This window comes from Heteronotia binoei, unplaced genomic scaffold, assembly GCF_032191835.1.
Source record: "Heteronotia binoei isolate CCM8104 ecotype False Entrance Well unplaced genomic scaffold, APGP_CSIRO_Hbin_v1 ptg001761l, whole genome shotgun sequence".
NCBI classification, from domain to species: Eukaryota; Metazoa; Chordata; class Lepidosauria; order Squamata; family Gekkonidae; genus Heteronotia; species Heteronotia binoei.
Genome location: NW_026800390.1, coordinates 53411 through 76363, shown reverse-complemented (window position 1 = coordinate 76363; position 22953 = coordinate 53411). Strand labels below are relative to the sequence as shown.

At 51.9% G+C, this 22953-nt stretch overlaps 1 protein-coding gene across 2 annotated transcripts; it reads left to right on the top strand.

Annotated features, from left to right (window-relative positions):
* Window positions 1-5634: 5634 nt before the first annotated feature.
* LOC132565868 (folate receptor alpha-like) lies at window positions 5635-21334 on the top strand. Of its 2 annotated transcripts, none has more exons than XM_060230529.1 (5): window positions 5635-5878; window positions 8361-8506; window positions 12998-13186; window positions 16076-16211; window positions 19633-21334. In XM_060230529.1, the coding sequence occupies exons 2-5, from the start codon at window positions 8369-8371 to the stop codon at window positions 19905-19907; spliced, it is 738 nt and encodes a 245-aa protein (XP_060086512.1). In that variant the 5' UTR covers window positions 5635-5878; window positions 8361-8368; the 3' UTR covers window positions 19908-21334. The 2 variants fall into 2 exon arrangements, with proteins under 2 accessions (XP_060086512.1, XP_060086513.1); XM_060230530.1 differs by having other exon boundaries at window positions 5708-5870.
* Window positions 21335-22953: the final 1619 nt, after the last annotated feature.

The window sequence follows — 22953 nt, the reverse complement described above, 5'->3', positions numbered from 1 at the left end:
AAGTTCTTCTCAGGGGAAGACCTTGTCTTCTCTGCCCTCTTGTTGGCTCTCCAGAAGAACTGGTTGGCCACTGTGTGAGACAGAATTGAGGCATTGATTCAGATTGTCCACCTCATAAGAGAGAAACTGTCACTTGTCTCTCAGCAGTTAGAACAGCAGTGGGTACATGCTGGAAATCTGATAAATCACCTGACTTAAATCTCTGGCATAAAAAATTATGCAGTATTTACATAATGGCTGATAACATTACTCAGCGTCCTCTCTTCCCTTCCATTTTCTCTGCTACCTAGCTTCCTATTTTAGAATGTCTCACTTCACAAGAATCTATCCCTAATATAATTAATGATCTTTCTTTATGGTCGAATTTTATCTCATCTCTGCTGTTAGCACTTACACTAGACTTCCTTGAGTTTGTAGTTAATATGTTCAAATATATGATATATGTCATTTATAATGAGTAAACTATGCAGTTTATCACGTTATATATTTGGTGCGTGATTATATAATTTGTATGAACTTTGTATCTGATAATTTAAATGCAATAAAATATATTTGAAAGAAAGACAGCTGCAGTCAATGTTCCAGTGTGACCAACTCTTGTGTTCCCTGGGAGTGGGGCTGCCTAGATGCCAGAAGGAAAAATAGCCTGTCTCTTTAATAGAGATTTCCTGTGTGGAAATGGGCAGCTGAAACTTTTCATGGCAATGGAGGAAAACAACATCATCTCTTAAAGAACTTCCCACTAGGCTTCTGTTAAAAGGACACGATAATTTTTCTCCAGGCCTGTTGGCAACCTACTGGGAGACTAAGATAAGACAACACATTGTGGAGAGCCAGTTTGGTGTAGTGGTGAAGTGTGCGGACTCTTATCTGGGAGAACCGGGTTTGATTCCCCACTCCTCCACTTGCAGCTGCTGGAATGGCCTTGGGTCAGCCAGAGCTCTCTTATTTGGGAGAACCGGGTTTGATTCCCCACTCCTCCACTTGCAGCTGCTGGAATGGCCTTGGGTCAGCCAGAGCTCTCTTATCTGGGAGAACCGGGTTGGATTCCCCACTCCTCCACTTGCACCAGCTGGAATGGCCTTGAGTCAGCCAGAGCTCTCTTATCTGGGACAACCAGGTTTGATTCCCCACTCCTCCACTTGCACCTGCTGGAATGGCCTTGGGTCAGCCATAGCTCTGGCAGAGGTGTCCTTGAAAGGGCAGCTGCTGTGAGAGCCCTCTCAGCCTCACGCACCTCACAGGGTGTCTGTTGTGGGGTAGGAAGGGAAAGGAGATTACAGGCCGCTCTGAGCCTCTGTCCTTGAAAGGGCAGCTTCTGGGAGAGCTCTCTCAGCCCCACCCACCTCACAGGGTGTCTGTTGTGGGGGAGGAAGGGAAAGGAGATTGTGAGCCGCTCTGAGACTCTTCGGAGTGGAGGGCGGGATATAAATCCAATATCATCATCTTCTTCCTCTTCTTCTTCTTCCTCTTCTTCTTCTTCTTCTTCTTCTTCCTCTTCTTCCTCTTCTTCCTCTTCTTCCTCTTCCTCTTCTTCTTCTTCTTCCATTGTGCCTGAATTATGGTCTAACAGTGCAGTGCAGAACACAGTTACAGTCTTCTAAGCCCATTGACTACAATAGGTTATAACTATGAAAGTCTGTTTAGGATTGTACTGAAAATCACCTTTTCCAGCACGAGTTACACTGAAGGTGAAGTAGTTTCTCCTCTCAGAATCTATCACATCCCTAAAACATCCTCACCTGAGTGTGGGCGGTGCTGTGGGCAACGTTCCCTCTAAGCTGAGTTAGCGTAAACTAGTTTACAGTTTTTTAGCCTATGGCTCATGCATTTTTGTCTTAGTTCAGGAAAAATGGCCCCAGAGCCACCTCTGGGTGCTTTTACATTCAGTTTGATCCAGAGTTTTAGAGTCGTCAAATCACCTGGCACTGTTCCGCTTTAATTGTTTTCCTTTTACATTTAAGCGTTTCAATGTGGGGGGGGGGGAGGGGGTGTGTCTCTAATCAGAGGGCAGCCAGAATACCAGTGCTTAGTTAAATGTATACGATTGCTTAGAAATGGTGTCAACACTCCAAAAACAATACAAATTTAAATCACTAGATGAGGCAAGCAATGATATGTAAAAATTTCAAGTGCTGTCAGTTCTCATGCAAATTACTGCACCTTGTGGTGGCTTTTGGAGGAGTCTTTTAAAACGCAGGAAGTCTCTTACAATACAAGTTGGAAGCGCCCGTAGAGAAAGGACCAGACCAAAACTAGTCTCGAGAAAAACGCTTTTGTGGCATCATCGAAACCCATCTCTCTGAAACAAATGTAAAAACAAATGTAAATGCCTCGGGAAGCAACGATGCGAAACAGTGCGAGAGAGAGCTATGACTGACCCAAGGCCATTCCAGCAGCTGTAAGTGGGGGAGTGGGGAATCAAACCCGGTTCTTCCAGAGAAGAGAGCTCTGGCTGACCCAAGGCCATTCCAGCAGCTGCAAGTGGAGGAGTGGGGAATCAAACCCGGTTCTCCCAGAGAAGAGAGCTCTGGCTGACCCAAGGCCATTCCAGCAGCTGCAAGTGGAGGAGTGGGGAATCAAACCCGGTTCTCCCAGCTAAGAGAGCTCTGGCTGACCCAGGGCCATTCCAGCAGGCGCAAGTGGAGGAGTGGGGAATCAAACCCAGGTCTCCCAGATAAGAGAGCTATGGCTGACCCCAGGCCATACCAGCAGCTGCAAGGGAAGGAGTGGGGAATCAAACCCGGTTCTCCCAGATAAGAGAGCTCTGGCTGACCCAAGGCCATTCCAGCAGCTGCAAGTGGAGGAGTGGGTAATCAAACCCGGTTCTCCCAGATAAGAGAGTTCTGGCTGACCCAAGGCCATTCCAGCAGCTGCAAGTGGAGGAGTGGGGAATCAAAGCCGGTTCTCCCAGACAAGAGAGCTCTGGCTGACCCAAGGCCATTCCAGCAGCTGCAAGTGGAGGAGTGGGGAATCAAACCCGGTTCTCCCAGATAAGAGAGCTCTGGCTGACCCAAGGCCATTCCAGCAGCTGCAAGTGGAGGAGTGGGGAATCAAACCCGGTTCTCCCAGATAAGAGAGCTCTGGCTGACCCAAGGCCATTCCAGCAGCTGCAAGTGGAGGAGTGGGGAATCAAACCCGGTTCTCCCAGATAAGAGAGCTCTGGCTGACCCAAGGCCATTCCAGCAGCTGCAAGCGGAGGAGTGGGGAATCAAACCCGGTTCTCCCAGATAAGAGAGCTCTGGCTGACCCAAGGCCATTCCAGCAGCTGCAAGTGGAGGAGTGGGGAATCAAACCCGGTTCTCCCAGATAAGAGAGCTCTGGCTGACCCAAGGCCATTCCAGCAGCAGCAAGTGGAGGAGTGGGGAATCAAACCCGGTTCTCCCAGATAAGAGAGCTCTGGCTGACCCAAGGCTATTCCTGCAGCTGCAAGTGGAGGAGTGGGGAATCAAACCCGGTTCTCCCAGATAAGAGAGCTCTGGCTGACCCAAGGCCATTCCATCAGCAGCAAGTGGAGGAGGGGGGAATCCAACCCGGTACTCCCAGATAAGAGAGCTCTGGCTGACCCAAGACCATTCCAGCAGCTGCAAGTGGAGGAGTGGGGAATCAAACCTGGTTCTCCCAGATAAGAGAGCTCTGGCTGACCCAAGGCCATTCCAGCAGCTGCAAGTGGAGGAGTGGGGAATCAAACCCGGTTCTCCCAGATAAGAGAGCTCTGGCTGACCCAAGGCCATTCCAGCAGCTGCAAGTGGAGGAGTGGGGAATCAAACCCGGTTCTCCCAGATAAGAGAGCTCTGGCTGACCCAAAGCCATTCCAGCAGCTGCAAGTGGGGGAGTGGGGAAGCAAACCCAGTTCTCCCAGATAAGAGAGCTCTGGCTGACCCAACGCCATTCTAGCAGCTGCAAGGGGAGGAGTGGGGAATCATACCCAGTTCTCCCAGATAAGACAGCTCTGGCTGATCCAAGGCCATTCCAGCAGCTGCAAGTGGAGGAGTGGGGAATCAAACCCGGTTCTCCCAGATAAGAGAGCTCTGGCTGACCCAAAGCCATTCCAGCAGCTGCAAGTGGAGGAGTGGGGAAGCAAACCCGGTTCTCCCAGATAAGAGAGCTCTGGCTGACCCAACGCCATTCCAGCAGCTGTAAGTGGAGGAGGGGGGAATTAAACCCGGTACTCCCAGATAAGATTCTGCGCACTTAACCACAACATCAAACTGGCTCCTACTTAACTACTACACCAAAATACCTGGAGATTTGAGGGCAAAGTCATAAGAACATAAGAGAAGCCATGTTGGACCTGGCCAATGGCCCATCCAGTCCAACACTCTGTGTCCCACAGTGGCCAAAAAACCCAGGTGCCATCAGGAGGTCCACCAGCGGGGCCAGGACACTAGAAGCCCTCCCACTGTGCCCCCCACAAGCACCAAGAATACAGAGCATCCCTGACCCAGACAGAGAGTTCCATCTATACCCACCGATGGACCTCTGCTCCATATACGGATCCAATCCCCTATGCTTGCAGCCACCACCACCTCCTGTGGCAGTGAATTCCACCTGTTAATCACCCTTTGGGTGAAGAAGGACTTCCTTTTATCCGTTCTAACCCGACTGCTCAGCACTTTCATTGAATGCCCACGAGTTCTCGTCTTGTGAGAAAGGGAGAAAAGTACCTCTTTCTCTGCTTTCTCCATCCCATGCATTATCTTTTAAACCTCTATCAAAGTCCAGAAGAGCTGCGTTTAGGGACGCAAAGGGACCTTGGGAGCATCCAAAGCAGTCCTCCTGGAGAAGTGGAAGGCATGATTTAAATAAATAAAGAAATAAGCAAGCGGTTTATATGTGGAGATAATGAATTCTATATGATTCTATAATTATATGATTCTATAGTGAAGATCCTGTGAATTTAGGGGGAGGTGTTTGTGAGTTTCCTGCATTGCGCAGGGGGTTGGACTAGATGACCCTGGAGGTCCCTTCCAACTCTATGATTCTATGATTCTATAAAGCTGTGATTCCAGGAGATCTCCAGCCCCCACCTGGAGGTGGAAACCTCCCTTGTGAGGAAGCCTACCTTGCTGCCAGTTCTTGGTTCTCTGGACATCCCCAAGCAGTGCACAGCCTCTGCTCCACTGAGTTTGGGGGCCACAGAGAAGCTGGCCTCGGCGGTCTCACGCTTGGCAGACAAAGGGCAAAGGTCCACCGCAAAGGGGGTTCCTGTAGGGTTGCCAAGTCCAATTCAAGAAATATCTTTGGGGGTGGAGCCAAGATCAAGGCTGTGACAAGCATAATTGAACTCCAAAGGGAGTTCTGGCCCTCACATTTAAAGGGACGGCACACCTTTTCAATTCCTTCCTTCCATAGGAAATAATGAAGGATAAGGGCACCTTCTTTTGGGGCTCATAGAATTGGACCCCCTAGTCCAATCTTTTTGAAACTTGGTGGGTATTTTGGGGAGAGGTACTAGATGCTATACTGAAAATTTGGTGCCTCTACACCAAAAAACAGCCCGCCCAGAGCCCCAGATACCCGCGGATCAATTCTCCATGTTTTCTATGGGAATAAATCTCCATAGGGAAGAACAGAGTTCCCAGAAGACATTTCCCTCCCCTCCCCCCGCTTTCTGACCACCCTGCCCCCACCTGGGGATTGGCAACCCTAGGTCCCTGCCAAGGGTGTTAAGAGAACAAAGGCCACTCAATTGCTCTTTGGACCTGGTTCCTTGGAGGAAAATCTGCATTTCCCAGGCAGTTCCTTTAAAGGTCTTGAGGTCGGCTCAGCCTCGTTAGACCGGGAAGGATTAGTTCTTAAACCGCTCTTGGAAGAAGGAGACCGGGTGGGGCTCAGAGCTTGTTGGGTCTTCCTGGTGGACTGCTCAGGTGTGCAGGTGGGTAAAGCAGCAGGGTCCTGCTCTGTGGGTGGCGGGGGGTGGGTTCTAGACTTGGGGAGGGCTGTGCAATGGGGGAGAGAAGGAGCATTCTTGGCCAAGCAAGGCCTGTTCTCTTTGCAGCTGCGGAATGCAAGCTTTGTTGGTGTAACCAGTCTGGTGTAGTGGACTCTTTATCTGAGAGAACCAGGTTTGATTCCTCACTCCTCCACTTGAAGCTGCTGGAATGGCCTTGGGTCAGCTGTAGCTCTTGCAGAGGTGTTCTTGAAAGGGCAGCTCCTGTGAGAGCTCTCTCAGCCCCCCTCGCCTCACAGGGTGTTTGTTGTTGGGGGAGGGGAGGTAAAGGGGATTGTGAGCCACTCTGAGCGGAGGGCGGAATAGTAAATCCAATATCTTCTTATTAGAGAGCCAGTGTTGGTGTAGTGGTGAAGTGCATGGACTCTTATCTGGGAAAACCGAGTTTGATTCCCCACTCCCCCACTTGCACCTGCTGGAGTGGCCTTGGGTCAGCCATAGCTCTGCAGAGGTTGTCCTTGAAAGGGCAGCTGTTGTGAGAGCTCTCTCAGCCCCACCCACCTCACAGGGTATCTGTTGTGGGGGAGGAAGATGAAGGAAATTGTGAGCCGCTCTGAGATTCAGAGTGGAGAGCAGGATATCAATCCAATATCCTCTTCTTGGTGCTGCTGGTGTTACTTGCTGGTGACCTTCTTTCTTGGGCATGTGGAGGGGAGGGGGCTGGGTGGGGCAGAACGGAGGTCTAGCCCCTACCCTGTGGGGACATCCTCATTGAACTCACTCAGCCACAGCGACTCTTTAGCAAAGGAAAGAGCCAGAGCACAAAGCAAAGTTTGCAGCTATTCCCTGGTACCTGGCATTACATTACATGCCAGGTACCAGACCTCAGCCTTGTGATGCCAGCTCACCAGCATGGTATAGGGTTGCCAAGTCCAATTCATGAAATATCTGGGAACTTTGGGGAGTGGAGCCAAGAGACTTTGGGGGTGGAGCCAGGAGACATTGGGGGTGGAGCCAGGAGCGAGGGTGTGACAAGCAGATTTATACCCCGCCCTTCTCTTTGTATCAGAGACTCAGAGCGGCTTACAATCTCCTACCAAAGCTATGGCTGACCCAAGGCCATTCCAGCAGCTGCAAGTGGAGGAGGAGAAGAAGAAGAATGTCAGATTTATACCCTGCCCTTCTATCTGGATCAGAGTCTCAGAGTGGCTCACAATCTCCTATATCTTCTCTTCCCCACAACAGACACCCTGTGAGGTGGTTGGGGCTGAGACGGCTCTCACAGCAGCTTGATTTCCCACTCCTCCACTTGCACCTGCTGGAATGGCCTTGGGGCAGCCAGAGCTCTCTTATCTGGGAGAACTGGCTTTGATTCACCCCTCCTCCACTTGCACCTGCTGGAATGGCCTGGGGTCAGCCAGAGATCTGTGAGAACCGGGTTTGATTCCCCACTCCTCCACTTGCAGCTGCTGGCATGGCCTGGGGTCAGCCAGAGCGCTCTTATCTAGGAGAACCGGGTTTGATTCCCCACTCCTCTACTTGCACCTGATGGAATGGCCTGGGGTCACCAGAGCTCTCTTATCTGGGAGAACCGGGTTTGATTCCCCACTCCTCCACTTGCAGCTGCTGGAATGGCCTTGGGTCAGCCAGAGCTCTCTTATCTGGGAGAACCGGGTTTGATTCCCCACTCCTCCACTTGCAGCTGCTGGGATGGCCTTGGGGCAGCCAGAGCTCTCTTATCTGGGAGAACTGGCTTTGATTCACCCCCCCTCCACTTGCACCTGCTGGAATGGCCTGGGGTCAGCCAGAGCTCTCTTATCTGGGAGAACCGGGTTTGATTCCCCACTCCTCCACTTGCAGCTGCTGGAATGGCCTTGGGTCAGCCATAGCTCTCTTATCTGGGAGAACCGGGTTTGATTCCCCACTCCTCCACTTGCACCTGATGGAATGGCCTGGGGTCAGCCAGAGCTCTGTTATCTGGGAGAACTGGGTTTTATTCCCCCCTCCTCCACTTGTAGCTGCTGGAATGGCCTGGGGTCAGCCGGAGCTCTCTTATCTGGGAGAACTGGGTTTGATACCCCATTCCTCCACTTGCAGCTGCTGGCATGGCCTGGGGTCAGCCAGAGCTCTCGCAGGAGTTGTCCTCGAAAGGGCAGCTTCTGTCAGAGCTCTCTCAGCCCCACCCACCTCACAAGGTGTCTGTTGTGGCAGAGAAAGGTAAAAAAAGAGAAAGGAACAAGGACTGCAAACGGGGCAAACTGAAACGGGTTCCCTGCAGAGGCCAGAAGCAGCAGCTGTATTTGCTTTTGGTTATTCAGAGCCCTCCTGCATCATGGTGCTCAGTCCTTTGTGTGCCTTGGCACGGCGCATAGCTGCTCCAACCACCGCGAGCCTTAATCTGACAATCCGTGGGAGGGGGACGGGTCGTGCACGGGCTCAGTTTCTGCAGCTGTGGCCTTTCTTGTAGGGGGAGAGATGGCAGCCCGGTGGCTGTGGCTGAACTTGCTGGGCGTCTTGGCGGTGGCGGCAGTGCAGGAATCCCTGCTGAACATGTGCATGAATGCCAAGCACCATAAAGAGAAACCTGGACTAGAAGACGCCCTTCATAATCAGGTAGGGCAGACCCCAAACTGGGGCCCTAAAGCTGTGATTCCAGGAGATCTCCAGCCCCCACCTGGAGGTGGAAACCTTCCTTGTGAGGAAGCCTACCTTGCTGCCAATTCTTGGTTCTCTGGACATCCCCAAGCAGTGCACAGCCTCTGCTCCACTGAGTTTGGGGGCCACAGAGAAGCTGGCCCCCAAGCAGTGCACAGCCTCTGCTCCTGCTATCAGCCAGGCTCCTGTAACGGCTGGGGGGGAACGGACCTAGGAGACGAGGGCTCTCGGTCTGCTGGCTTTTGGGAAAGTCTGCAAAACAGAAGGGCTCCAAAGGGTTTTCTGCACAAGTAAATAGGACTGTCCTGGCATGAAATGGTTAAGGAGTTGCATCGGTAAAAGGGAAAGGGACTGCGAGCCAGTTTGAGGTAGTGGTTAAGTGCGCAAATTCTTATCTGGGAGAACCGGATCTGATTCCCCACTCCTCCACGTGCAGCTGCTGGAATGGCCTTGGGTCAGCCAGAGCTCTCTTACCTGGGAGAACCGGGTTTGATTCCCCACTCCTCCACTGGCAGCTGCTGGAATGGCCTTGGGTCAGCCAGGGCTCTCTTACCTGGGAGAACCGGGTTTGATTCCCCACTCCTCCACTGGCAGCTGCTGGAATGGCCTTGGGTCAGCCAGGGCTCTCTTACCTGGGAGAACCGGGTTTGATTCCCCACTCCTCCACTTGCAGCTGCTGGAATTGCCTTGGGGCAGCCAGAGCTCTCTTATCTGGGAGAACCGGTTTGATTCCCCCCTCCTCCACTTGCAGCTGCTGGAATGGCCTTGGGTCAGCCAGAGCTCTCTTATCTGGGAGAACCGGTTTGATTCCCCACTCCTCCACTTGCAGCTGCTGGAATGGCCTTGGGTCAGCCAGAGCTCTCTTATCTGGGAGAACCAGGTTTGATTCCCCACTCCTGCACTTGCAGCTGCTGGAATGGCGTTGGGTCAGCCAGAGCTCTCTTATCTGGGAGAACCAGGTTTGATTCCCCACTCCTGCACTTGCAGCTGCTGGAATGGCCTTGGGTCAGCCAGAGCTCTCTTATATGGGCGAACTGGGTTTGATTCCCCCCTCCTCCACTTGCACCTGCTGGAATGGCCTTGGGTCAGCCAGAGATCTCTTATCTGGGAGAACCGGTTTGATTCCCCACTCCTCCACTTGCAGCTGCTGGAATGGCCTTGGGTCAGCCAGAGCTCTCTTATCTGGGAGAACCAGGTTTGATTTCCCGCTCCTCCACTTGCAGCTGCTGGAATGGCCTTGGGTTAGCCATAGCTCTCTTATCTGGGAGAACGAGGTTTGATTCCCCGCTCCTCCACTTGCAGCTACTGGAATGGCCTTGGGTTAGCCATAGCTCTCTTATCTGGGAGAACTGGGTTTGATTCTCCACTCCTCCACGTGCAGCTGCTGGAATGGCCTTGGGTAGGCCAGAGTTCTCTTATCTGGGAGAACTGGGTTTGATTCCCCACTCCTCCACGTGCAGCTGCTGGAATGGCCTTGGGTCAGCCAGAGCTCCCTTATCTGGGAGAACCGGTTTGATTCCCCGCTCCTCCACTTGCAGCTGCTGGAATGGCCTTGGGTTAGCCATAGCTCTCTTATCTGGGAGAACCAGGTTTGATTCCCCACTCCTCCACTTGCAGCTACTGGAATGGCCTTGGGTTAGCCATAGCTCTCTTATGTGGGAGAACCGGGTTTGATTCCCCACTCCTCCACGTGCAGCTGCTGGAATGGCATTGGGTCGGCCAGAGTTCTCTTATCTGGCAGAACCGGGTTTGATTCCCCCCTCCTCCACTTGCACCTGCAGGAATGGCCTTGGGTCAGCCAGAGCTCTCTTATCTGGCAGAACCGGGTTTGATTCCCCCCTCCTCCACTTGCAGCTGCTGGAATGGCCTTGGCTAGCCAGAGCTCTCTTATCTGGGAGAACTGGGTTTGATTCCCCACTCCTCCACTTGCAACTGCTGGAATGGCCTTGGGTCAGCCAGAGCTCTCTTATCTGGGAGAACCAGGTTTGATTCCCCACTCCTCCACTTGCAGCTACTGGAATGGCCTTGGGTTAGCCATAGCTCTCTTATGTGGGAGAACCGGGTTTGATTCCCCACTCCTCCACGTGCAGCTGCTGGAATGGCATTGGGCCGGCCAGAGTTCTCTTATCTGGGAGAACTGGGTTTGATTCCCCACTCCTCCACTTGCACCTGCAGGAATGGCCTTGGGTCAGCCAGAGCTCTCTTATGTGGCAGAACTGGGTTTGATTCCCCACTACTCCTCTTGCACCTGCAGGAATGGCCTTGGGTCAGCCAGAGCTCTCTTATGTGGCAGAACCGGGTTTGATTCCCCACTCCTCCACTTGCACCTGCAGGAATGGCCTTGGGTCAGCCAGAGCTCTCTTATGTGGCAGAACTGGGTTTGATTCCCCCCTCCTCCACTTGCACCTGCAGGAATGGCCTTGGGTCAGCCAGAGCTCTGGCAGAGGTTGTCCTTGAAAGGGCAGCTGCTGTCAGAGCTCTCTCAGACCCACCCACCTCACAGTGTGTCTGTTGTGGCAAAGAAAGGTAAAAAGAGAAAGGTAAGAGAACTCTTATCTGGGAGAACGGGGTTGATTCCCCACTCCTCCACTTGCAGCTGCTGGAATGGCTTTTGTCAGCCATAGCTCTTGAAGGAGTTGTCCTTGAAAGGGCAGCTTCTGTCAGAGCTCTCTCAGCCCCACCCACCTCACAGGGTGTCTGTTGTGGTAGAGAAAGGTAAAAAGAGAAAGGTAAATGGACTCTTATCTGGGAGAACCGGGCTTGATTCCCCACTCCTTCACTTGCAGCTGCTGGAATGGCCTTGTGTCAGCCAGAGCTCTCTTATCTGGGAGAACCAGGTTTGATTCCCCCGTCCTCCACTTGCAGCTGCTGGAATGGCCTTGGGTCAGCCAGAGCTCTCTTATCTGGGAGAACCGGGTTTGATTCCCCACTCCTCCACTTGCAGCTGCTGGAATGGCCTTGGGTCAGCCAGAGCTCTCTTATCTGGGAGAACCGGGTTTGATTCCCCACTCCTCCACTTGCACCTGCAGGAATGGCCTTGGGTCAGCCAGAGCTCTCTTATCTGGGAGAACCAGGTTTGATTCCCCCGTCCTCCACTTGCAGCTGCTGGAATGGCCTTGGGTCAGCCAGAGCTCTCTTATCTGGGAGAACCGGGTTTGATTCCCCACTCCTCCACTTGCAGCTGCTGGAATGGCCTTGGGTCAGCCAGAGCTCTCTTATCTGGGAGAACCGGGTTTGATTCCCCACTCCTCCACTTGCACCTGCAGGAATGGCCTTGGGTCAGCCAGAGCTCTCTTATCTGGGAGAACCAGGTTTGATTCCCCCGTCCTCCACTTGCAGCTGCTGGAATGGCCTTGGGTCAGCCAGAGCTCTCTTATCTGGGAGAACCGGATTTGATTCCCCACTCCTCCACTTGCAGCTGCTGGAATGGCCTTGGATCAGCCAGAGCTCTCTTATCTGGGAGAACCGGGTTTGATTCCCCACTCCTCCACTTGCAGCTGCTGGAATGGCCTTGGGTCAGCCAGAGCTCTCTTATCTGGGAGAACCGGGTTTGATTCCCCACTCCTCCACTTGCACCTGCAGGAATGGCCTTGGGTCAGCCAGAGCTCTCTTATCTGGGAGAACCAGGTTTGATTCCCCCGTCCTCCACTTGCAGCTGCTGGAATGGCCTTGGGTCAGCCAGAACTCTCTTATGTGGGAGAACCGGGTTTGATTCCCCACTCCTCCACGTGCAGCTGCTGGAATGGCCTTGGGTCAGCCAGAGCTCTCTTATCTGGGAGAACCGGGTTTGATTCCCCACTCCTCCACGTGCAGCTGCTGGAATGGCCTGGGGTCAGCCATAGCTCTGGCAGAGGTTGTCCTTGAAAGGGCAGCTGCTGTCAGTGCTCTCTCAGACCCACCCACCTCACAGTATGTCTTTTGTAGCAAAGAAAGGTAAAAAGAGAAAGGTAAAAGAACTCTTATCTGGGAGAACGGGGTTGATTCCCCACTCCTCCACTTGCAGCTGCTGGAATGGCCTTTGGTCAGCCATAGCTCTTGCAGGAGTTGTCCTTGAAAGGGCAGCTTCTGTCGGAGCTCTCTCAGCCCCACCCACCTCCCAGGGTGTCTGTTGTGGCATAGGAAGGTAAAAAGAGAAAGGTAAATGGACTCTTATCTGGGAGAACCGGGCTTGATTCCCCACTCCTTCACTTGCAGCTGCTGGAATGGCCTTGGGTCAGCCACAGCTCTTGTAGGAGTTGTAGGATAATTTTATGGCCCACGAATGTTGTTATAAATATCCATATGGCCCTTGGCAGAAAAAAGGTTCCCTACCCCTGCTTTAAACCTTGCTAAACCTGAACTGGTATACCACCCAAAATTCCTTGGAGATGTTGGATGTTGCTGTTTTCATACTGGTTCATCTGCCATTCCTGGCGGAAATCACCCCCCCCCCCTTTTCCAATCCCGCAGTGTTCCCCGTGGAAAAACAATTCCTGCTGCACAACCAACACCAGCCAGGAGGCGCACAACGATGAGTCGTACCTGTACAACTTCAACTGGAACCACTGCGGCATCATGTCGAAGGAGTGCAAAAAGCACTTTATCCAGGACACCTGTTTGTACGAATGCTCACCCAACCTGGGGCCGTGGATTAACCTGGTAGGTGGGGGTGGAGCACATTTTGGGCTGTATTAACAGAAAAGGATCTCGGGGTCTTAGTGGACCATACGCTGAACATGAGTCAACAGTGTGATGCGGCGGCTAAAAAGGCAAATGCAGTTTGGGGCTGTATCAACAGAAGTCTAGTGTCCAGATCACATGAAGTGATGGTATCGCTTTACTCTACTCTGGTAAGACCTCATCTGGAGTATTGTGTTCAATTTGGGGCACCACATTTTAAGAAGGATCTAGACAAGCTGAAACGGGTTCAGAGGAGGGCAAGAAAGATGGTGAGGGGTCTGGAGACGAAGTTCTTTGAGGAAAGGTTGAAGGAGCTGGGCCTGTTTAGCCTGGAGAGGAGGTGGCTGAGAGGTGATAAGATCACCATCTTCAAGTACTTGAAGGGCTGTCCTCTAGAGGATGGGGTGGAATTGTTTTCTGTGGCCCCAGAAGGTAGGACCAGAACCAGTGGGTTGAAATTAAATCAAAAGTGTTTCCGGCTCCACATTAGGAAGAACTTCCTGACCGCTAGAGTGATTCCACAGTGGAACAGGCTTTCTCCTCCGGAGGTGGTGGGCTCTCTTTCCTTGGAGGTTTTTAAACAGAGGCTAGATGGCCATCTGACAGCAATGAAGATCCTGTGAATTTAGGGGGAGGGGTTTGTGAGTTTAGAGCGGTTCCTCAGTGGACCAGGCTTCCTTGGGAGGTGGTGGGCTCTCCTTCCTTGGAGGTTATTCAACAGAGGCTAGATGGCCATCTGACAGCGATGAAGATCCTGTGAATTTAGGGGGAGATGTTTGTGAGTTTCCTGCATTGTGCAGGGGGTTGGACTAGATGACCCTGGAGGTCCCTTCCAACTCTAGGATTCTAAGTTCTATGAATTGTGCAGGCAGCAGGACTAGATGACTTTCGAGGCCCCTTGATGTTCTGTGTCTCTCTATATCCCCTAGCTGGGCCTAAAAGCTCAGGCTGTGTGGCCTGGCTTGTTCCTTCTGCCAGAGGTCATCCTCGACCTTTCTTGGTTGATGAAATGATCCCTCTGCTTCGTTTCAAGGCCCTGTGGGGTGGTGTAGTTTGGTCCCAAAGAGCAGAGCCAATCCTTGATGGGCTGGCTTCAGGCGGTCTCCAGGGGACATGCAAGGAAGCAGAGGTCCATCAGTGGCTCTTAGACTCAGCATATTGTTGAAACTCTCTGTCTGGGGCAGTGATGCTCTGTATTCTTGTGCTTGGGGGGGCACAGTGGGAGGGCTTCTGGTGTCCTGGCCCCACTGGTGGACCTCCTGATGGCACCTGGTTTTTTTGGCCGCTGTGTGACACAGAGTGTTGGACTGGATGGGCCACTGGCCTGATCCAATATGGCTTCTCTTATGTGACACAGAGTGTTGGACTGGAGGGGCCACTGGCCTGATCCAACATGGCTTCTCTTATGTTCTTATGTGACACAGAGTGTTGGACTGGATGGGCCATTGGCCTGACCCAACTGGGCTTCTCTTATGTTCTTATGTGATACAGAGTGTTGGACTGGATGGGCCATTGGCCTGACCCAACAGGGCTTCTCTTATGTTCTTATGTGACACAGAGTGTTGGACTGGATGGGCCATTGGCCTGACCCAACAGGGCTTCTCTTATGTGACACAGAGTGTTGGACTGGATGGGCCACTGGCCTGATCCAACATGGCTTCTCTGATGTTCTTATGTGACACAGAATGTTGGACTGGATGGGCCATTGGCCTGATCCGACATGGCTTCTCTTATGTTCTTAGGTGACACAGAGTGTTGGACTGGAGGGGCCACTGGCCTGATCCAACAGGGCTTCTCTTATGTTCTGATGTGACACAGAGTGTTGGACTGGATGGGCCACTGGCCTGATCCAACAGGGCTTCTCTTATGTTCTGATGTGACACAGAGTGTTGGACTGGAGGGGCCACTGGCCTGATCCAACACGGCTTCTCTTATGTTCTTATGTGACACAGAGTGTTGGACTGGAGGGGCCACTGGCCTGATCCAACAGGGCTTCTCTTATGTTCTTATGTGACACAGAGTGTTGGACTGGAGGGGCCACTGGCCTGATCCAGCAGGGCTTCTCTTATGTTCCTTTGTGACACAGAGTGTTGGACTGGAGGGGCCACTGGCCTGATCCAACAGGGCTTCTCTTATGTTCTTATGTGACACAGAGTGTTGGACTGGAGGGGCCATTGGCCTGATCCAACATGGCTTCTCTTATGTGACACAGAGTGTTGGACTGGAGGGGCCACTGGCCTGATCCAACAGGGCTTCTCTTATGTTCCTTTGTGACACAGAGTGTTGGACTGGAGGGGCCATTGGCCTGATCCAGCATACTTCTCTTATGTTCTTATGTCTGGGGCTGTGATGCTCTTTATTCTTGGTGCTTTGGGGGAGGCAATAATGGGAGGGCTTCTAGTTTCCTCGTCCCACTGATGGACCTCCTGATGGCACCTGGGTTTTTTGGCTACTGTGTGACACAGAGTGTTGGACTGGAGGGGCCATTGGCCTGATCCAACATGGGTTCTCTTATGTTCTTATGTCTGGGGCAGTGATGCTCTGTATTCTTGGTGCTTGGGGGGGGGTACAGTAGGAGGGCTTCTAGTGTCCTGGCTCCACTGGTGGACCTCCTGATGGCACCTGGTTTTTTTTGCCCCTGTGTGACACAGAGTGTTGGACAGGAGGGGCCATTGGTCTGATCCAACAGGGCTTCTCTTATGTTCTTATGTTCTGATCTCCAGACAGCAGAGATCAATTTTCCCAGAGAATGCGGATGCTCGGGAGGGTTGCGTTCAAATGAAATCCCTCCCCGAGCTCTGGCCCCAATCTTCCCGGAGTTTTCCAGTCCAGAGTGAGAACCCTAACGGTTGTGGTTCTTGCTTGCAGGCCGACAACTCTTGGCGCAAGGAGAGGATCCTGAACGTCCCGCTCTGCAAGGAGGACTGCGAGCAATGGTGGGAGGACTGCAAGGACCAGATGACCTGCAAGGAGAACTGGCACAAAGGCTGGGACTGGTCCAGGGGTGAGTCAGGGAGAGGGTGGCTCAGTCCAGTTCAAGAAATGTCTGGGGGCTTTAAGGGTGGAGCCAGGGGACGTTGGGGGTGGAGCCAGGAGCAAGGTTGAGACGAGTATGATTGAACTCCAAAGAGAATAGGGGGACCTTCTTTGGGGCTTATAGAATTGGACTCTGTGGTCCAATCCTTTCAAAACACAGGGGGTGTTTTGAGGAGAGGCACCGGATGCTATGCTGCAAATGTGGTGTCTCGATCTAAAAAAAAAAAAAAAAGAGAGCCCCGTGGCGCAGAGTGGTAAAGCTGCAGTACTGCAGTCGGAGCCCTCTGCTCACGACCTGAGTTCGATCCCAGTGGAAGCTGGGTTTTCAGGTAGCCGGCCCGAGGTTGACTTAGCCTTCCATCCTTCCGAGGTCGGTAAAATGAGGATCCAGCTTGCCGGGGGGCAACGCGTAGGTTACTGGGGAAGGCAATGGCAAACCACCCGGTCAAAAGTCTGCTGTGGAAACGTTATAGAGTGTTTCGAGCCCGTCCCTGTGGCATCGGTCCCATTGTTGTGGGGCCCAGCAGGCCGGCGCAGCGGCACGCTGAAGCAGCCTGTCGGTCACTTCCGGGTTCCTGTCCTGCGTCTCGACCTGTGTTATTAGTGACAGGCCACAGGGAGGGGCTCGAAACACTCTATAACCCCTCAAAAGAACAGCAGTCTAGCTCGCTTCCCCCGAGCCCTGCCGCAATAAGCCTCAAGGGGGCTCATTTTGCGGCATCTCCTGCCGGGAGGGTGGCACCCGCACGGGACACATATCAAATGAAAGAGGGGGCGCAGGGCTATCAGAAGCAGCCGGCGGAGGGAGTCGGGAGCCCACCCCACTGGGGGATGCACACCCCGAAAGTGATGAAGGTGGCGCAGATAGAGCCAACAGAGCCAACAGGACAAAATAAATAGGCTGCATTATGCAGCACAGTTGAGAAAGTGCCTTATCCCATATACTGATGAAGTATATACAGGATTTGAGAACAAAATTGTTTCCGGCAGTGATATTTGGGGGATTTTTGGGGACGTCACAGGAAGTGCTGTGAAGTCACTTCCTGTTTCCGGCAGTGGCATTTGGGGGAAATGATGTCACAGGAAGTGACGTCACTCCCTGCTTCCGGCAGGTGGCACAGGGGAAATGATGTCACAGGAAGTGATGTCACTTCCCGTTTCCGGCAGGTGGCGTGGGGGAAATGATGTCACAGGAAGTGGTGTCACTTCCTGTTTCCGGCGGTGGCATGCCATCACCGGAAGTGACGTCACCGGAAGTGACGTCATTTCCTGTTTCCGGCAGCGCGCGCGCACCCCTGCCTTCCCCTTCCCCCAAGGTGTCCCTGGCTGGCCTTCAGACATTATGGCCACCCTACAAGTCACTTACTCCTCTGCAAAGCCCAGGTGCTCTCTTCTTTGGCTCAGCTGGCCATCTCTGAAGAATCCATGGACTTCTGTGGATTGCAGCCACGTTAGTTACCCAGTTCTGCAAACCAGAGTCGCGCCGTAACGAGGTCTTTGGATCCTGGCCTGGGGTTGGATCTTTTGGGATTCCCCATTTTTCTCCTCATCCTAGGGTTGCCAAGTCCAATTCAAGAAATATCTTGGGGTTTGGGGGGCGGAGCCAGGAGCAAGGGTGTGACAAGCATAACTTGAACTCCGAAGGGAGTTCTGGCCATCACATTTAAAGGGACCGCACACCTGTTTAAATGCCTTCCTTCCATAGGAAATAAGGAAGGACGGGGGCACCTTCTTTGGGGTGGACCCCCTGATTCAATCTTTTTGAAACTGGTGGAGTATTTTGGGGAAAGGCACTGGACGCAATACTGAAAATTTGGTGCCTCTACCTCAAAAAGCAGCCCACCCAGAGCCCCAGATACCTGCAAATCAATTCTCCATTATTTCCTATGGGATTAAGTCTCCCTAGGGAATAACAGAGTTCCCATCAGACATTTCCCTCCCCTCCCCCTGCTTTCTGATGACCCTGAAGTGGGGGGAGGGCCTCCAAACTGGGGGATCCTCTGTCCCCACCTGAATGGTCGCTGGAGCACCTCATTATAAACATAACTTTCATTGTACATGAAGGATTGATTTCCATTATCAACGTTGTAATCTTTTGCATTAAGCCTGTGGAAGCTTCAGAGAAATGGAGGCAGAGAGGCGCCGCCTTCGTAGCTGTCTGCTTCTGTTGGCTTTTTTCTACAGCAGTTTGACTTGTGAAGAAGACAACTTTGCCAGTTCTTGGCTGAAACCAATTGGAGGCCTTTTGGTCCCAAGAAAGACTGTGTGTATTATAATACTTCACCTTATTTTGTCCTTATAAAGGACTGGGCATACTGTATGATTTCACCTTATATACAATTCACTGCTTTAAGCAGTTGTTTAGGTTTCCTTTATGAGAGCCAGTTTGGTGTAGTGGTTAAGTGTGTGGACTCTTATCTGGGAGAACCGGGTTTGATTCCCCACTCCTCCGCTTGCACCTGCTGGAATGGCCTTGGGTCAGCCAGAGCTCTCTTATCTGGGAGAACCGGGTTTGATTCCCCACTCCTCCACTTGCAGCTGCAAGAATGGCCTTGGGTCAGCCAGAGCTCTCTTATCTGGGAGATCCAGGTATGATTCCCCACTCCTCCACTTGCAGCTGCTGGAATGGCCTTGGGTCAGCCAGAGCTCTCTTATCTGGGAGAACCGGGTTTGATTCCCCACTCCTCCGCTTGCACCTGCTGGAATGGCCTTGGGTCAGCCATAGCCCTGGCAGAGGTTGTCCTTGAAAGGGCAGCTGCTGTAAGAGCTCTCTTAGCCCCACCCACCTCACAGGGTGTCTGTTGTGGGGGGTGGGAAAGGTAAAGGAGATTGTGAGCCGCTCTGAGACTCTTCGGAGTGGAGGGCGGGATATAAATCCAATACCGTCATCTACCTCACAGGGTGTCTGTTGTGGGGGAGGAAGGGAAAGGAGATTGTGAGCTGCTCTGAGACTCTTCGGAGTGGACAGCGGGATATAAATCCAATATCTTCATCTACCTCACAGGGTGTCTGTTGTGGGGGAGGAAGGGAAAGGAGATTGTGAGCCGCTCTGAGACTCTTTGGAATTGAGGGCGGGATATAAATCCAATATCTTCATCTACCTCACAGGGTGTCTGTTGTGGGGGAGGAAGGGAAAGGAGATTGTGAGGCGCTCTGAGACTCTTCGGAGTGGAGGGCGGGATATAAATCCAATATCTTCTTCTTCTTTATAAATTTCAATGAAAATGTGTTGATTATATTGGAGGCTGGTTTAATCACAGAACCCTTAGGGGTTCCCTTGCTACCCGCCTGGAGATTGGCAACCCTGCCTCATCCACTGTGCATCTCTCCAGCCTGGTGTCCAGCAATGGGGCAGTCTCTGACCGGCTGCTTCCACTTCTTAATTCTAGGAAGTAATCGGTGTCCCTTGGGGAGTCCATGCCGGCCCTGGACGCTCGTCTTCCCTGAACCCAAAGACCTGTGCGAGAAGATCTGGAGCAGCTCCTACCAATACACCACTTTCCGGAGGGGCAGCGGCCGCTGCATCCAGATGTGGTTTGACCCCACGCAGGGGAACCCCAATGTGGCGGTGGCCAAGTACTACTCAAGAGCAGGGCGGGACTTGGCTGTCGGTCTGCCCCTGACATTGCTCTTTCCTGTGCTCCTTTTCCTGCTCTCGGTGTAGCAAGGTGGACTCCGTGCTCCTCAAACGCCCACTTCGGAATGCATCCTTTGCAACGGGTATTCCAGCTCCTCTGGTGTAGTGCAGGATCGGAACCATTACAGATGGGCAGTTCTGTTGCAGCCTTCCTAGCGACCAAACCCAGCCGGGAAACCTTTCTTTTCTAAATACCTCTCCTCCTAAACATGGGGCTTTTCTACCTTCTGCCTGTTTCCCTTCCAAAATGTCCACGCGGGGCTTTTAATGGGAAGCATTGGGGACCCCCTCGGATATCTAGGCAAACTGCGCTATCCTAAAACTTAAGACAGGACCAGCGGCTGGATCTTTATGTGCCTCTCCGTTGTAGGGTTGAGAAGGCACTAACCTGAGCGCCAAGGCAAGGGAACAAATATTTGGGGATTAGAGACAGAGCCGTTCCTCTGCTTCCAAAGGTGAAACCTTTCAGCTTGAGAATTTAGGAAGGAACACTTGTCAAAGCGACGAGGGCAGCACAACCAGTCGATAACCTTTGTTCTAGGTGTCCCCACCTTTGTGTGTGTCTCCCTGCTTCATTGGCCGGCTTGAAGACTTCTTCAAAGGGGACACTTGGTGAATCTTTTCTTTCCAAATTCTGCTTACATTTTTGCTTATGGTGATGGCTGCTTTGGGTATAGAGGGAGCCGTTCTTTAAAGGAAGGCCTCTCTCTTGGCCCGGGAATGGGGTTGCAGGTTAGTTATCACTGTCATTTTCGTGAGCTCCTTAATCGGTGGTGGAGGGTCCTGCGGTGTCCACGAGTGAGAAGCCGAATCCGCACAATCACTTTGCTACCTCATGGCTTAATGATGTATTGGCGTTCACTAGACCAGGTGGCTTCCAGAGCAAAATCAGATTAATTTTTCTTTTAAACAAAAGGGGCAAACACGGAGGTTGGGTGCAAGGATCAGAACTTGCTACCCACCCTTGTAGCAACCATGGTTTGTCAAACACTGTGTGGCTGGGAGCTTTTGCCAGACTGGGTGTTCTGGAACTTTGGACTGAGAAGTTACGTCTCTGCACGCTGCTCACGCTAAATCCTGTTTTGTTCATTGCTTTTCCACGGCAACTGCTTAGAGCTGGCAGAAGCAGTCTGGATGTGGCCTTGGTCCCCGGGCAGGTAGGCACTGACGCACTTGGCTTCTCATAGCTTGTGAGAAGGCAGCTCTGCTTTTCTTTTTGGGCAAAGTCCAGGGGAAACAGAGCCGAATGTGCTGCCTTCAGCAATGCCCAGCTGTGCTTCCTGGTTTTTCTTAAAGCCTTAACCAGCTTCAGGAATCCATCGAAGAACTGCGCTTTAGCATCATGCCGGAATGTCCAGCGTCGCTCTGCGTTTGCGCTGCCTTCCGGTCCCCGTATAAAACTTTGTGCGTGTTTCTTGGAAATGAAAAGGAATAAAGGTTGGAAATTGCTTCGAGCTCTGTGCAAGGTTTATCTTGAGTCAGAATTTTCTTTCGTTGGTGCAGGTGAAAGAGGCAGTCGTGTTGATGAGAGCGGGAAATAGGGTTACCAAGTCCAATTCAAGAACTATCTGGGGACTTTGGGGGTGGAGCAAGGAGACTTTGGGGGGGGTGGAGCCAGGAGACTTTGGGGGGGTGGAGCCAGGATACATTGGGGGAGGAGTCAGGAGACATTGGGGGTGGAGCCAGGAGTCATTGGGTTGCAGCTAGGAGCAAGGTTGTGACAAGCATCACTGAACTCCAACGGGAGTTCTGGCCATCACATTTAAAGGGACCGCACACCTTTTACATGTCTTCCCTTCATTGGAAATAATGAAGGATAGGATACTTTGGGGGCTCATAGAAGGATACTTTGGGGGCTCATAGAATTGGACCCCCCCAGTCCAATCTTTTTGAAACTTGGAGGGTATTTTGGGGAGAGGCACTGGATGCTATGCTGCAAATTTGGTGCCTCTACCTCAAAACACAGCCTCCCCAGAGCCCCAGATAATCATGGATAAGAAAAGGTATAAGAAAAGGCCTGCATGGTTAACCAACAAAGTAATGGAAGCTGTAAAAGGTAAGAAGGACTCCTTTAAGTGGTGGAAAGCTAGTTCAAGTGAGATTAATAAAAGGGAACACAGGCTGTGGCAAATCAAATGCAAGACTGTGATCAGGCAGGCAAAAAGGGACTATGAGGAGCATATTGCAAAAAACATAAAGACCAACAATAAAAATTTCTTCAAATATATTAGAAGCAGGAAACCAGCCAGGGAGGCAGTGGGACCCTCGGATGACTAAGGGGTCAAAGGATTACTGAAGGAGGATAGGGAAATGGCTGAGAAGCTGAATGCATTTTTTGTCTCCGTCTTCACTGTGGAAGATGTTTGCCTGCTCCAGAACCACTTATTTTGGAAGGGGTGTTGAAAGACCTGAGTCAGACTGAGTTGACAAGAGAGGAGGTCCTACAACTGATAGACGAATTAAAAACTAATAAGTCACTAGGTCCGGATGGCATACATCCAAGAGTTCTGAAAGAACTCAAAGTTGAACTTGTGGATCTTCTTACAAAAATCTGTAATCTTTCATTCATATCTGCCTCTGTTCCTGAGGACTGGAAGGTAGCAAATGTCACCCCCATCTTTAAAAAAGGTTCCAGAGGAGATCCGGGGAATTACAGGCCAGTCAGTCTGACTACAATACCGGAAAGTTGGTAGAAACCATTATCAAGGACAGAATAGTAGGCACATTGATGAACACAAGTTATTGAGGAAGACTCAGCATGGGTTCTGTAAGGGAAGATCTTGCCTCACTAACCTATTACATTTCTTTGAGGAGGTGAACAAACATGTGGACAAAGGAGACCCAATAGACGTTGTTTACCTTGACTTCCAGAAAGCTTTTGATAAAGTTCATCACCAAAGGCTCCTTAGTAAGCTCGAGAATCATGGAGTAAAAGGACAGGTCTTCTTGTGGATCAAAAACTGGCTAATTAATAGGAAGCAGAGAGTTAGTATAAATGGGCAGTCTTTGCAGTGGAGGACGGTAAGCAGTGGGGTGCCGCAGGGCTCAGTACTGAATCCCATGCTCTTTAACT

Bases quoted from the DNA above. Each gene is read 5' to 3' on its own strand.
- LOC132565868 (XM_060230529.1), top strand. From the start codon at position 8,369: ATGGCAGCCCGGTGGCTGTGGCTGAACTTGCTGGGCGTCTTGGCGGTG. The intron at 8,507-12,997 runs GTAGGGCAGACC...CCAATCCCGCAG, and splicing joins AAGACGCCCTTCATAATCAG to TGTTCCCCGTGGAAAAACAA. The intron at 16,212-19,632 runs GTGAGTCAGGGA...TCTTAATTCTAG, and splicing joins AGGCTGGGACTGGTCCAGGG to GAAGTAATCGGTGTCCCTTG.